The 12,120-nt window shown below is 44.4% G+C and overlaps 1 protein-coding gene across 1 annotated transcript in view; it reads left to right on the top strand.

The window, feature by feature from the left end:
• LOC311139170 (phosphatase and actin regulator 4B-like) overlaps positions 1-10,909 on the top strand; it is a 62,322-nt gene extending 51,413 nt beyond the window's left edge. Inside the window, exons 8-16 of the mRNA XM_084174062.1 lie at positions 1,553-1,696; positions 2,830-3,349; positions 3,616-3,881; positions 7,392-7,605; positions 7,774-7,829; positions 8,302-8,363; positions 8,727-8,864; positions 9,038-9,114; positions 9,300-10,909. Of these exons, the coding sequence (XP_084030188.1) occupies positions 1,553-1,696; positions 2,830-3,349; positions 3,616-3,881; positions 7,392-7,605; positions 7,774-7,829; positions 8,302-8,363; positions 8,727-8,864; positions 9,038-9,114; positions 9,300-9,315 (1,493 nt within the window). The 3' untranslated portion in view covers positions 9,316-10,909. The remainder of the gene's footprint in view (positions 1-1,552; positions 1,697-2,829; positions 3,350-3,615; positions 3,882-7,391; positions 7,606-7,773; positions 7,830-8,301; positions 8,364-8,726; positions 8,865-9,037; positions 9,115-9,299) is intronic.
• The last annotated feature ends 1,211 nt before the right edge of the window (positions 10,910-12,120 follow it).

The following is a 12,120-nucleotide window of genomic DNA, read 5'->3' as shown; positions in this document are numbered from 1 at the left end:
TTTGTCATATGCATACATGCCTGCAGAAGACTCACGTTACATGCATAGGCATTACTACAAGGGACACGTGCACGTCGCGCGCATTCACACACACACACACACACACACACACACACACACACACACACACACACACTGAAACACACACACACACACTTTTCCACTCTCATCATAATAATGATGTTATCCCTGCGGCTCCAGCGGCTGTTCCCCAGCCGATGACTTAATAAGACTGATCTATTTTAGACAGCAGCAGCAGAGCAGATTTTCCCTGTCATTGTACTCTCCCAGGACACCACTGACTCTGGTTGCTCTGAGCCTGCTGCTGCTCAGCTCCATGCGAAGACAATGTTGTCGTTGTTGTTGTTGTTTTTACCAGGGGCATTTCTCCTCAGGGGAGCCTGACTTTATTCAGACTCTAATTTAGCCTGGAGCTAGTAGGCTTGGAAGTCATTTGCTGTGCGCTGGTGTCACCTTTTCGCAATCTATAGTCTGTCAAGCTATTTCATATGCACGTTCTAGAATGTGTGTAGACATTTCAGCTGTCATATTATGTAAACAATTCCGATGTATTAAACCATGTCGGATATGATCAAAAAATGGGGCATAGAATACTCTGAACAATGGGGGCTTTTCATGATGTAGTCATGTAGCAGGAAGGAGAAACGGCATTAGGAAGTTGCTTTGCTGATAAACATTCTGCATTCTTAATTTGGTACAATTACAATACGTTCCGTTATTGTCTTAAACTGTAGGAGTTTTGATTACCTCTCTTCACTTTCCCCACTTGGTGCCCCTCTCACAGCCCAGGCAAGCCCCTTAGACACTTAGCGCAGTACTCTAATTACACACACCCTCTTGTTCTGGGTGCTGGTAGTGGATTCAGTGTAGGCATATCGACCTTGGTCGTGTTCATTAGACGCCACACGTCAAAAAACTGACTGAAACCAGGAAGGACTACATGGACTGTTTTTAAAATGTTGTGCTACGGTGTGCCCTAATGAACACCACCCTGGTGTAAGTGTAGTTAAGGTGACCAGATATTGGAAATGGGGCTAGTTGTGCGAAAATATAAAAAAAACAATGGTATGGAACTATAGTTAACTATCAATTTTCGCTATATTCCTTTCAAATACTTGTATTAATTATAACAGTTTTCTTAGGCTAGTAATTTTAGAATCACCTGTTTAGTAGCCTGGTCGGCATGGTTGTTCATGCGGTGGTTACATGTTTGTATCAATGATCAAATGTTCTCATAAATGGTCAAACAAGTTTGGTACAGGGATAGACCATTTTTACATGCAAATCTGACTGGATACAGCGTTTTGATTATTGAAATATCAACCTCAATTTAACTTCACAGTTGCGTCTTTCTTTCTATGGGATAATCAAGGACATTTTTGGGGACAGCTCTAGCCGGGGGCAGGCCACAAAAATTGAGGACTGTCCCTGGAAATCAGGGACATCTGGTTACCCTATACACAGTGTATACATTCAGCCAGCCTATATGAGAGCTGAAGGCCTGCGTGTCGTGACTCTCGTCCCCCGCCAGCCTCCACTCTACATGGGGGTGAGAACCAGAATGACTCCCAGCTGCCCCTCTACTGGTCCTGCTGGAAACGCGAGGGAGACTATGACGTCTACCTGTCCCTCCCTGTCTACCTGTGCCGGCGGGATGGCAGAGGCCTGCGGTCAGGTAAAACAAAGGATGCCCACCAATGCCCCTCTTCACTGGCATCGCCGCAGCAACGGTGCCCACCCTGTCTTTCTAACGTCTTCCCGAGCCTGCATTGTGTGTGTGGCTGTTATCGTCAACCTTCTGGTCACCTGCGTCATCATATTGCATCATCCTGACTTGAAATGCCTCATGCCAAACGCTACCTGGCTGGACTAACCTATAACGGCCTGGATTGAGAGCTCTCTTCTGCTCATGCCACGTTAGGCTGCATGCGCGTAAGAAGGTTGAATGAGAGTGAGGTGTGCGTGTGCATGTAAGTGGGTGTACGTGGGTGTCTGAGCACCATATGTGTACTACCACCTCTGGCATGTGAATGGGGGAGTAACAGAGTCTCCAGTGATGGCTAGCTGTGGCAGCGCAGCACAGAACGGGCTGCCCCATAAAGGCTAATCCACACATCTGCTCTGGAGCAAGAGAAGGGCAGATAAAGGGCTTGATGTTATAATCCAGTCCAGTTTATTGCATGGTTCATGTCTGGCACTCAATCGGTCAGCTGCTGTTATCTATTGTACTCCAATGCGGTGTGTGTTCATGGCTTTGTATTTTAATGCTATTTCGTGGTGACACATTCATCAGCAACTGCATCGAGCTTACGGATTTAAAGGTTTGCATGCAATCGCGAAATGTATATTCCAGCTTGGTTGAACAGGGTTTTTTCATAATTCTCAGTTCAGAGATGCTAAGAAGCGATGGATGCATACTGGCCAATTTGATTTGTTTATGGTCTGTGTGTATTCTAGAGCAGGTGTACATATTCAAACCCTCACTGTAACCTTGATTGCCACATGCACCCGTTTGTAGTGTAAGACCCTGTCGGATGCACTCATGTGGACCCAGTCATGTGACCTGGGTTTGTGGATCTATGCATTAATGTGGACTCAGTCATGTGATCTGGGTGTGTGTATATCCGTTCATGTGCACTCACCCATGTTACTTGGGCTCCTCTTACATGTAAATAGAGACATAAACAAGCATGTGCAATCACTTGATCCACGGTTGAAAGCCCAGATTTAGGTTAATAAAGTAAGTGAACATGTGTGTTTATCAGTGTGTGTGACACATTCAATAAACTGTGTTTCTCCATCCCACAGGCGACCTCACCCAGGCCGGTACCAGCCTTGTGTCAACTAAGCCCTCCCCACCGATGCCCCCCAAGAGGACCACCCCTGTCACAAAGCGCAACCAGGAGGACCCCTCTGTGTCCACTCAGTCTGTCTCCTCCCCCTCCCTGCTTTCTCCTGAGGACCATCATAACCACTCAGTGGGCTTCCAGAGGCCTCCCCCGTCCCCGCCCTTACCCACACACATCCCCCCTTCTCCCCCCCGCCAGCATCTGCACGCGCACTACCTCCACCACCAGCATTCCTACCAACATCCCATCCCCCAGCCCTTGCTCTTTGACCCTCCCAGCCCCACCAGTGAGCCCCCCCAGCGTCCGGCCCCCGTCCCCCTGCACATCATGATCCAGAGGGCCCTGTCCAGCCCCGGCCCAGCCCAGCCACACCCCGACGGCTCCCAGCGCTCAGCCCACTCCCTGCTCTTCGAGACACCGCCCGAGTACCAGGGGGACCGTGGCCGGCCCCTAGCCGTCAGCATCCAGCCTCTGAAACTGTGAGTCCTATATGTTACTGTGGATATTTAATCAATGTTCTAGACTTGAGTAAAACACACACCTGAAAAATTAGGTGTAAAGTTGGCAAGACCTTGTCTAGGACTTATGAAAGGATCTAGCCACACAATCTTTCTGTGATGCCAATGATTTATTATCAGCTCCATCAATAATTATATGTGACTGGCGGCTTTTCCTATTTCTGTTGAAATCATCTGATCTCCATCGCTCCATTTCTCTCTCTCTCTCCCTCCTCTCTCTCCATCAGGGCTGAGGATGACTACTCTGAGGAGGATGATGAAGAAGAAGAGGAGGAGGAGTACGATGGGGAGCTCCCCCAGCCAGAGCTGGAGCCACGGAGCAGACGGTGCATGGTGGGAGGGCCCAGCATCAGCGTCATCCCCGAGGGACCCAACAGCAGTGAGGAGGAGGAAGAAGAGCAGGACCTGCAAAGGGACGACAGCGACTCGGACGGGCCAGTGCTTTATAAGGATGAAGATTCAGACGAGGATGAGGAGGATGAGCCTCCACCCAGTATGTATCTGTCTCACTTGAATTGGTTTATGGATAAACATTTATACTTAGATTCAAAATCAAATCAAATGTATTGGTCACATACACGTATTTAGCAGGTGTAGCGAAATGCTTGTGTTTATAGCTCCGACAGTGCAGTAATATCTAACAAGTAATATCTAACAATTTCACAACATATACCCAATACACACAAATCTAAGTAAAGCAATGGAATTAAGAATATATAAATAAATAAACTCAGCAAAAAAAGAAATGTCCCTTTTTCAGGACCCTGTCTTTCAAAGATAATTCGTAAAAATCCAAATAACTTCACAGATCTTCATTGTAAAGGGTTTAAACACTGTTTCCATGCTTGTTCAATGAACCATAAACAATTAAAGAACATGCACCTGTGGAACTGTCGTTAAGACACTAACAGTTTACAGACGGTAGGCAATTAAGGTCACAGTTATGAAAACTTAGGACACTAAAGAGGCCTTTCTACTGACTCTGAAAAACACCAAAAGAAAGATGCCCCAGGGTCCCTGCTCATCTGTGTGAACGTGCCTTAGGCATGCTGCAAGGAGGCATGAGGACTGCAGATGTGGCCAGGGAAATAAATTGCAATGTCCATACTATGAGACGCCTAAGACAGCGCTACAGGGAGACAGCTGATGGTCCTCGCAGTGGCAGACCACGTGTAACAACACCATCGGTACATCCGAACATCACACCTGCGGGACAGGTACAGGATGGCAACAACTGCCCGAGTTACACCAGGAACGCACAATCCCTCCATCAGTGCTCAGACTGTCCGCAATCGGCTGAGAGAGGCTGGACTGAGGGCTTGTAGGCCTGTTGTAAGGCAGGTCCTCACCAGACATCACTGGTTTTGTCTCACCAGGGGTGATGGTCGGATTTGCGTTTATCGTCGAAGGAATGAGCGTTAAGCCGAGGCCTGTACTCTGGAGCGGGATCGATTGGGAGGTGGAGGGTCCGTCATGGTCTGGGGCGGTGTGTCACAGCATCATCAGACTGAGCTTGTTGTCATTGTAGGCAATCTCAACGCTGTGCGTTACAGGGAACACATTCTCCTCCCTCTTGGTACCCTTCCTGCAGGCTCATCCTGACATGACCCTCCAGCATGACAATGCCACCAGCCATACTGCTCGTTCTGTGCGTGATTTCCTGCAAGACAGGAATGTCAGTGTTCTGTCATGGCCAGCGAAGAGCCCGGATCTCAATCCCATTGAGCACGTCTTGGACCTGTTGGATCGGAGGGTGAGGGCTAGGGCCATTCCCCCCAGAAATGTCCAGGAACTTGAAGGTGCCTTGATGGAACAGTGGGGTAACATCTCACAGCAATAACTGGCAAGTCTGGTGCAGTCCATGAGCAGGAGATACACTGCAGTACTTAATGCAGCTGGTGGCCACAACAGATACTGACAGTTACTTTTGATTTTGACCCCCCCCCCCCTTTGTTCAGGGACACATTATTCAATTTCTGTTAGTCACGTGTCTGTGGAACTTGTTCAGTTTATGTCTCAGTTGTTGAATCTTGTTATGTTCATACAAATATTTACACATGTTAAGTTTGCTGAAAGTAAACGCAGTTGACAGTGAGAGGACGTTTCTTTTTTTGCTGAGTTTATATGGACCAGCAATGTCAGAGCGGCATAGACTAAGATACAGTAGAATAGTATAGAATACAGTATATACATATGATACAGTGGCAGCTTCTTAAAAATACTGTAAAAGTAAATATGCCACCTAGCAGACGTGACTTACAGTAGAGTGCATACAACCTTTGTATGTGATTATTATCCCTGCGGGAATTTACCCCCGATTTGCCGTTGCTAGAGCTGCACTCTTACCAATTGAGCCACACAGGATACCTACAGTGAGGGAAAAAAGTATTTGATCCCCTGCTGATTTTGTACGTTTGCCCACTGACAAAGATATGATCAGTCTATAATTTTAATGGTAGGTTTATTTGAACAGTGAGAGACAGAATAACAACAAAAAAATCTAGAAAAACACAAAATGTTTTCCATTTTAATGAGAGAAATAAGTATTTGACCCCCTCTCAATCAGAAAGATTTCTGGCTCCCAGGTGTCTTTTATACAGGTAACGAGCTGAGATTAGGAGCACACTCTTAAATGGAGTGCTCCTAATCTCAGCTTGTTACCTGTATAAAAGACACCTGTACACAGAAGCAATCAATCAATCAGATTCCAAACTCTCCACCATGGCCAAGTCCAAAGTGCTCTCCAAGGATGTCAGGGACAATATTGTAGACTTACACAAGGCTGGAATGGGCTAAAAGACCATCGCAGCTTGGTGAGAAGGTGACAACAGTTGGTGCGATTATTCGCAAATGGAAGAAACACAAAAGAACTGTCAATCTCCCTCGGCCTGGGGCTCCATGCAAGATCTCACCTTGTGGAGTTGCAATGATCATGAGAACGGTGAGGAATCAGCCCAGAACTACACGGGAGGATCTTGTCAATGATCTCAAGGCAGCTGGGACCATAGTCACCAAGAAAACAATTGGTAACACACTACGCCGTGAAGGACTGAAATCCTGCAGCGCCCGCAAGGTCCCCCTGCTCAAGAAAGCACATATACAGGGCCGTCTGAAGTTTGCCAATGAACATCTGAATGATTCAGAGGAGAACTGGGTGAAAGTGTTGTGGTCAGATGAGACCAAAATCGAGCTCTTTGGCATCAACTCAACTCGCCGTGTTTGGAGGAGGAGGAATGCTGCCTATGACCCCAAGAACACCATCCCCACCGTCAAACATGGAGGTGGAAACATTATGCTTTGGGGGTGTTTTTCTGCTAAGGGGACAGGACAACTTCACCGCATCAAAGGGACGATGGACGGGGCCATGTACCGTCAAATCTTGGGTGAGAACCTCTTTCCCTCAGGCAGGGCATTGAAAATGGGTCATGGATGGGTATTCCAGCATGACAATGACCCAAAACACACGGCCAAGGCAACAAAGGAGTGGCTGAAGAAGAAGCACATTAAGGTTCTGGAGTGGCCTAGCCAGTCTCCAGACCTTAATCCCATAGAAAATCTGTGGAGGGAGCTGAAGGTTCGAGTTGCCAAACGTCAGCCTCGAAACCTTAATGACTTGGAGAAGATCTGCAAAGAAGAGTGGAACAAAATGCCTCCTGAGATGTGTGCAAACCTGGTGGCCAACTACAAGAAACGTCTGACCTCTGTGATTGCCAACAAGGGTTTTGCCACCAAGTACTAAGTCATGTTTTGCAGAGGGGTCAAATACTTATTTCCCTCATTAAAATGCAAATCAATTTATAACATTTTTGACATGCGTTTTTGTCGATTTTTTTGTTGTTATTCTTTCTCTCACTGTTCAAATAAACCTACCATTAAAATTATAGACTGATCATGTCTTTGTCAGTGGGCAAACGTACAAAATCAGCAGGGGATCAAATACTTTTTTCCCTCACTGTATGTATCTTTGTATACCTGACTACATCTCTCTGTGGTTCTTGTTCAGGTGCTTTGGCCAGCAGGGTCAGAAGGAAAGACACGTTAGCTTTGAAACTGAGTAACCGAAATGCCCCAGAGAAAGATGCTCGGGAGGACAAGTCCAGCGGTCACACGGGAGGACGCACTCCGGGACACACACACCAAGGGTCAACAGGGCTGACGTGGCAGAGCAGGGAGCAATGGGAGGCCATACGCACACAAATAGGCTCTGCACTCACAAGGTAATAGATAAAGCCACATACACACAGTCTCACTATCATTTTCTTTCGCTCTTTCCTCTTTTCTCCCTCTCTTCTCTCTCTTCTCCCTCTCTTCTCTCTCTCCACATATACACACCAAATCTAACACAAGGTTGATGTGATGCTGATGTTCTAACTTCTATCCTCTAGGCGTCTCAGCCAGAGACCCAGTGCAGAGGAGCTGGAGCAGAGAAACATCCTTCAACGTAAGTCTTTCCAACTCTCCATCACAATTTTTCCTTCCCTGAGTATGGGAATGAAGCGACAGGTGAAAGCTTTGTGGTGGAGGCGTGGAGCCCTTGCCTTCACCTGTCCGATCACGTCTGATCAGGGATAACTTCAAGGAAGGGAGGAAGGAATAATGCACTTTTATGGAATTGGAATGGGACCTAGGTTTTCACCTAATCACTGCTCAATCCCCACTGGTATTTCTCTCTCAGTAATGATTCTTGTTATTTATATAAATGAGGCCATATTCCAAGAGCATGATGCCACTTCTTATCAATGTGGATTAGGAAAACACATTTCTCAATCGGTGTACTTTTGTATTTGTACCTAGTACCTTTATTAAATCCCATTGGAAAATCAAATTTTTGTGAAATGGACAACAATTGCACAATTTGGTGAATGTCTGCACAGGGTTCTAAATGTTGGTTTGACTCTCTCTCTCCTTTCCAGCCAAGAACCAGGTAGACAGGCAGGCGGAGGTCCGAGAGATCAAACGTAGGCTCACCAGGAAGGTAAGACCAGTGACACACACACTCACTACTGTTAACTGTTATAAGCTAGTTCTCTCATTTAACAGAACATTTACATACAGAGGATTAACTAGAGTGAATTGTTATAAGACGAGCTGAGAGAAGATAGAAGGTAGTCCTCTTCAAGGGATACTGGCAATGAGGCCCTTTATCTACTTCCCCAGATTCAGATGAACTTGTGAATACCAATTTGGCTCGCAAAACTACCTCTAACTTCCTTCATACTGAACACAGAGACATACAAATGGTATTCACATTGATCTGACTCTGGGGAAGTAGATAAAGGGCCTCATTGCCAAAATCTCAAAGTATCCCTTTAAACTCTGTATTTAACTCCTCCTCTAGCTGAGTCAGAGGCCCACGGTTGCTGAGCTACAGGCCAGAAAGATCCTGCGCTTCCACGAGTATGTGGAGGTCACCACAGCCAATGACTACGATCGGCGTGCGGACAAGCCCTGGACCAAGCTAACACCCGCCGACAAGGTACAATCAGCTGTCACTCATAGCTCCCTAAATCACGGCTTGTAATGCACTTATTTATTGACACCAGTATATCTTATTGACCAGTAAAGGAAGTATATATTTCTGTGTTTACTTTAGCATTTAGATGCTGTCTTATGCGACTTGATACAGTTAACTTTCCCTCCTTCGTCCAGGCTGCCATTCGGAAGGAGCTCAATGACTTTAAGAGCTCTGAAATGGAGGTTCATGAAGACAGTAGGATCTATACAAGGTACTTCCTCAGCCTATGGACAACATGAAGTTATATACACCATTACATAATATAGATCTTGAATTAACATACCAATACATTTGTTTCGGTCCCTTTAATTGGCGGCTCTTACAGACGGAAAATACCTTTTTCAGATGTTGAGTTGTTGTGATTGATCAAATTATATTTGATGTCCCTTTCTTTAGGTTCCACCGGCCTTAGCATCCACCCCATACTGGAAAGCACGTACTTAACCAGCGGCCGGCAGAGTCTCTGGAGAGGAGTTGCGGGGTCTTGGTGCTCCCTAAACAGACTGCCTTTTTATGTTGCTGAATGTACTGTACAGATCATCAAGGAAGGCCCGGGAATAGACTGAACTGAAAACAGGGGGACTGAGGACCAGATGCAGTATTTCTCCCGGACAGTAGGGGGAGCCAAGTGCCAACAAAGTGGAGAGGTGGCAGAGGGGCTTGACCGATCGGACTGACTGGGAGACACTCTGCCAATGTGTGTTATCCCTCAGGGACTTGGTTCCACTGACAACGACCTTTTGCCGCCTCTTTCGATGTTGCCTTTTTTTTCTGCTTTTACTCTGTATGGCACAGTTAACCCATGTTGCAGAGATGTAAATGCAATAACATTACAGTAATAATAGTCATAATAATGACGGCTACAATAATAAACACAGTAATAATAAATGTTAGAGACTTGAAGCTGCAGAAAGAGGACGAGGAGGAAGACAACTGTGGGATTTGCCATTCCCAAGACTGGAAAAGCTCTGGGATAATTGTGTACTTGCTGTGATTTCTTAGACTGAAACTTTGGAGAGTTCTAATAATGACAACTGTAATGCATAATATTTTGATCACATCAGAAATTACCGCTTTTATTTGAACCTGTTTTATAGTGTGCATTTGTACATTTTAGTCATTTAGCAGACGCTCTTATCCAGAGCAACTTACAGGAGCAGTTAGGGTTAAGTGCCTTGCTCAAGGGCACTTCAACAGATTTTTCACCTAGTCGGCTAGGGGATTCAAACCAGCGACCTTTTGGTTACTGGCCCAACGTTCTTAACCGCTAGCCTGCCTTGCCTGTATTTGTATTTGGTTGTGATGTGGGGTGAGCATTTGAGCTTTAACTAGTCATAGGAAAGAAAACAATGAGGAGGTAGTTGGTGTGCTATTCTTTAATTTTATTTTTTGGGCCAGACACTGATCTCCATGCTGTGACAGTATAATGATGGTTTTTCATATCGCAGATTTCTTCAATTCGCTGCATGAGCCAACACACAGTGCAATTATTGAATCAACACATTTAAATTTTTTATTTATGCTTTTTTATTTGATTTTTTTGTACTTCTCTACATAGGTCAAACCATGCAATTCTGCAATTGATAGCTGTTTTTAAAATGCAAAGATCATGATGATGGCATCTTAAATAGAACAAAAGTTAAACTTATAAATCTTTACAGAATGTATCAAAGTGCAGTTACCATAATCAAACATGAAAACAACACAATTAGTGGATTTTACGGTTGACAGGGAATCATTTCGGCAGGAACATACTTTTTTATCTGGAGAAATGTATCATGCGTTGTCTTCTGGTCAGTAGATTACAGGGTCCTTTGCTGTACAGATGCATTTAGGTTACTGTTGTGTATATATTTTTCTTCCTTATTATTTGAAAATAAATGTTAAATATAATAAAGTATTATAGGTTGCTATTTTTTTAAGCACTAAATATTACTGTATGATTAAACACTACAACAATGGAAATATTAAAGTGTACCTGTTTTACTTGGTTTTATGAAATGTGGAATTTTAGTAACTGACTTTCTGTTTAGATGTAAATAGTCACCTCTAATTAAAAACCTTACAAATCACTCTGAGTCTTGTTGTTGGACTCATGCCGCGTTCATGTGCTATTCGGAACTAGGAAACTCAGAAATTGTTCGACTTGCTAACTGTTTGCAGTTACACGTGCTGCGTTCAACCAGTTAGCAAGTCTAACGTTTGAGTTTCCTACTTCCGACTAGCACTTGAATGCGTCATTAAAAGCTCACTTATGTGAATAAATATGTGTACAGGGTAAAGTGATGGTTCACTCCAGAATGAATTGCCTAATTTAGATAAGAGTCCACGTCCCATCTTCAGTTGTGAAGATCCAGCTAAATCCTGTAATTCCAAATGAATGGGAAAAATGGGACTTCATCATTCAAGATGGTGCAATATCTCTCATTCATCTGGGATTGAGGCATATAGCTGAATCACAAGAACCTACAAGTGGATCTAGACTAGTTAAAGGCCCAATGCAGCTGTTTAAATATATATATATATATTACTGTAATAGATTTCCATTAAAATTGTTGAAAGAAATAGCTCTTTAGCCAAAAAATAATTGTCAAGCAAGAACTTTGCTAGGACTAACCAAGTTTCCATCCAGTTTTTATGCGAGTAAGTCATAACGTATAAAAACAAATCACGACAGCTGTGATGGAAACAGGACGTTTCGGTACAATTTTATAAATGCTGCCATAATTTGTTCGTAAATATCGAGGGTCTTATTCTGGTGGCATTATGGTTGATGCTTGACTACTGTTTGACAATAAAAATATTCTCATGTAGACTAGTTCACCTGCACAGCCTACCCACACTGTATCTGCAAGCTGTTGGCTAGAGCGCATGTGCCAAGACCAGAGTAGGCACATTTGCTATTTAACGCAACAGTTTTTGTGGCAAAACTATCGGTAGAGATGAAAAGTTGAAAATGCGATGGAAACACAAACTTTCGATTTTTATTCAGTACATGAAAACGTATGCAAAAAAAGTACATTTTGTGTGCACTACGTCATCACGCGCCGATTTCTATCCACAACAGGTCAGCTTGCTGGAAAGACACCACTGTTGGGAAAATGTGCATATTTTCTTTATGCGTATTTTTGAATATTCGCATGAAAATGTGTCTCCAATTGTATGGAAACCTAGCTATTGTCTTGGTAGGGAGGGGAAAACTAGTTGTTATTGGCAG

The sequence above is a fragment of the Coregonus lavaretus genome (genome assembly GCF_964263955.1).
Source record: "Coregonus lavaretus genome assembly, chromosome: 13".
NCBI lineage: Eukaryota > Metazoa > Chordata > Actinopteri > Salmoniformes > Salmonidae > Coregonus > Coregonus lavaretus.
The sequence above is the reverse complement of the archived record's forward strand: the minus strand, read 5'-3'. Positions and strand labels throughout refer to the sequence as shown.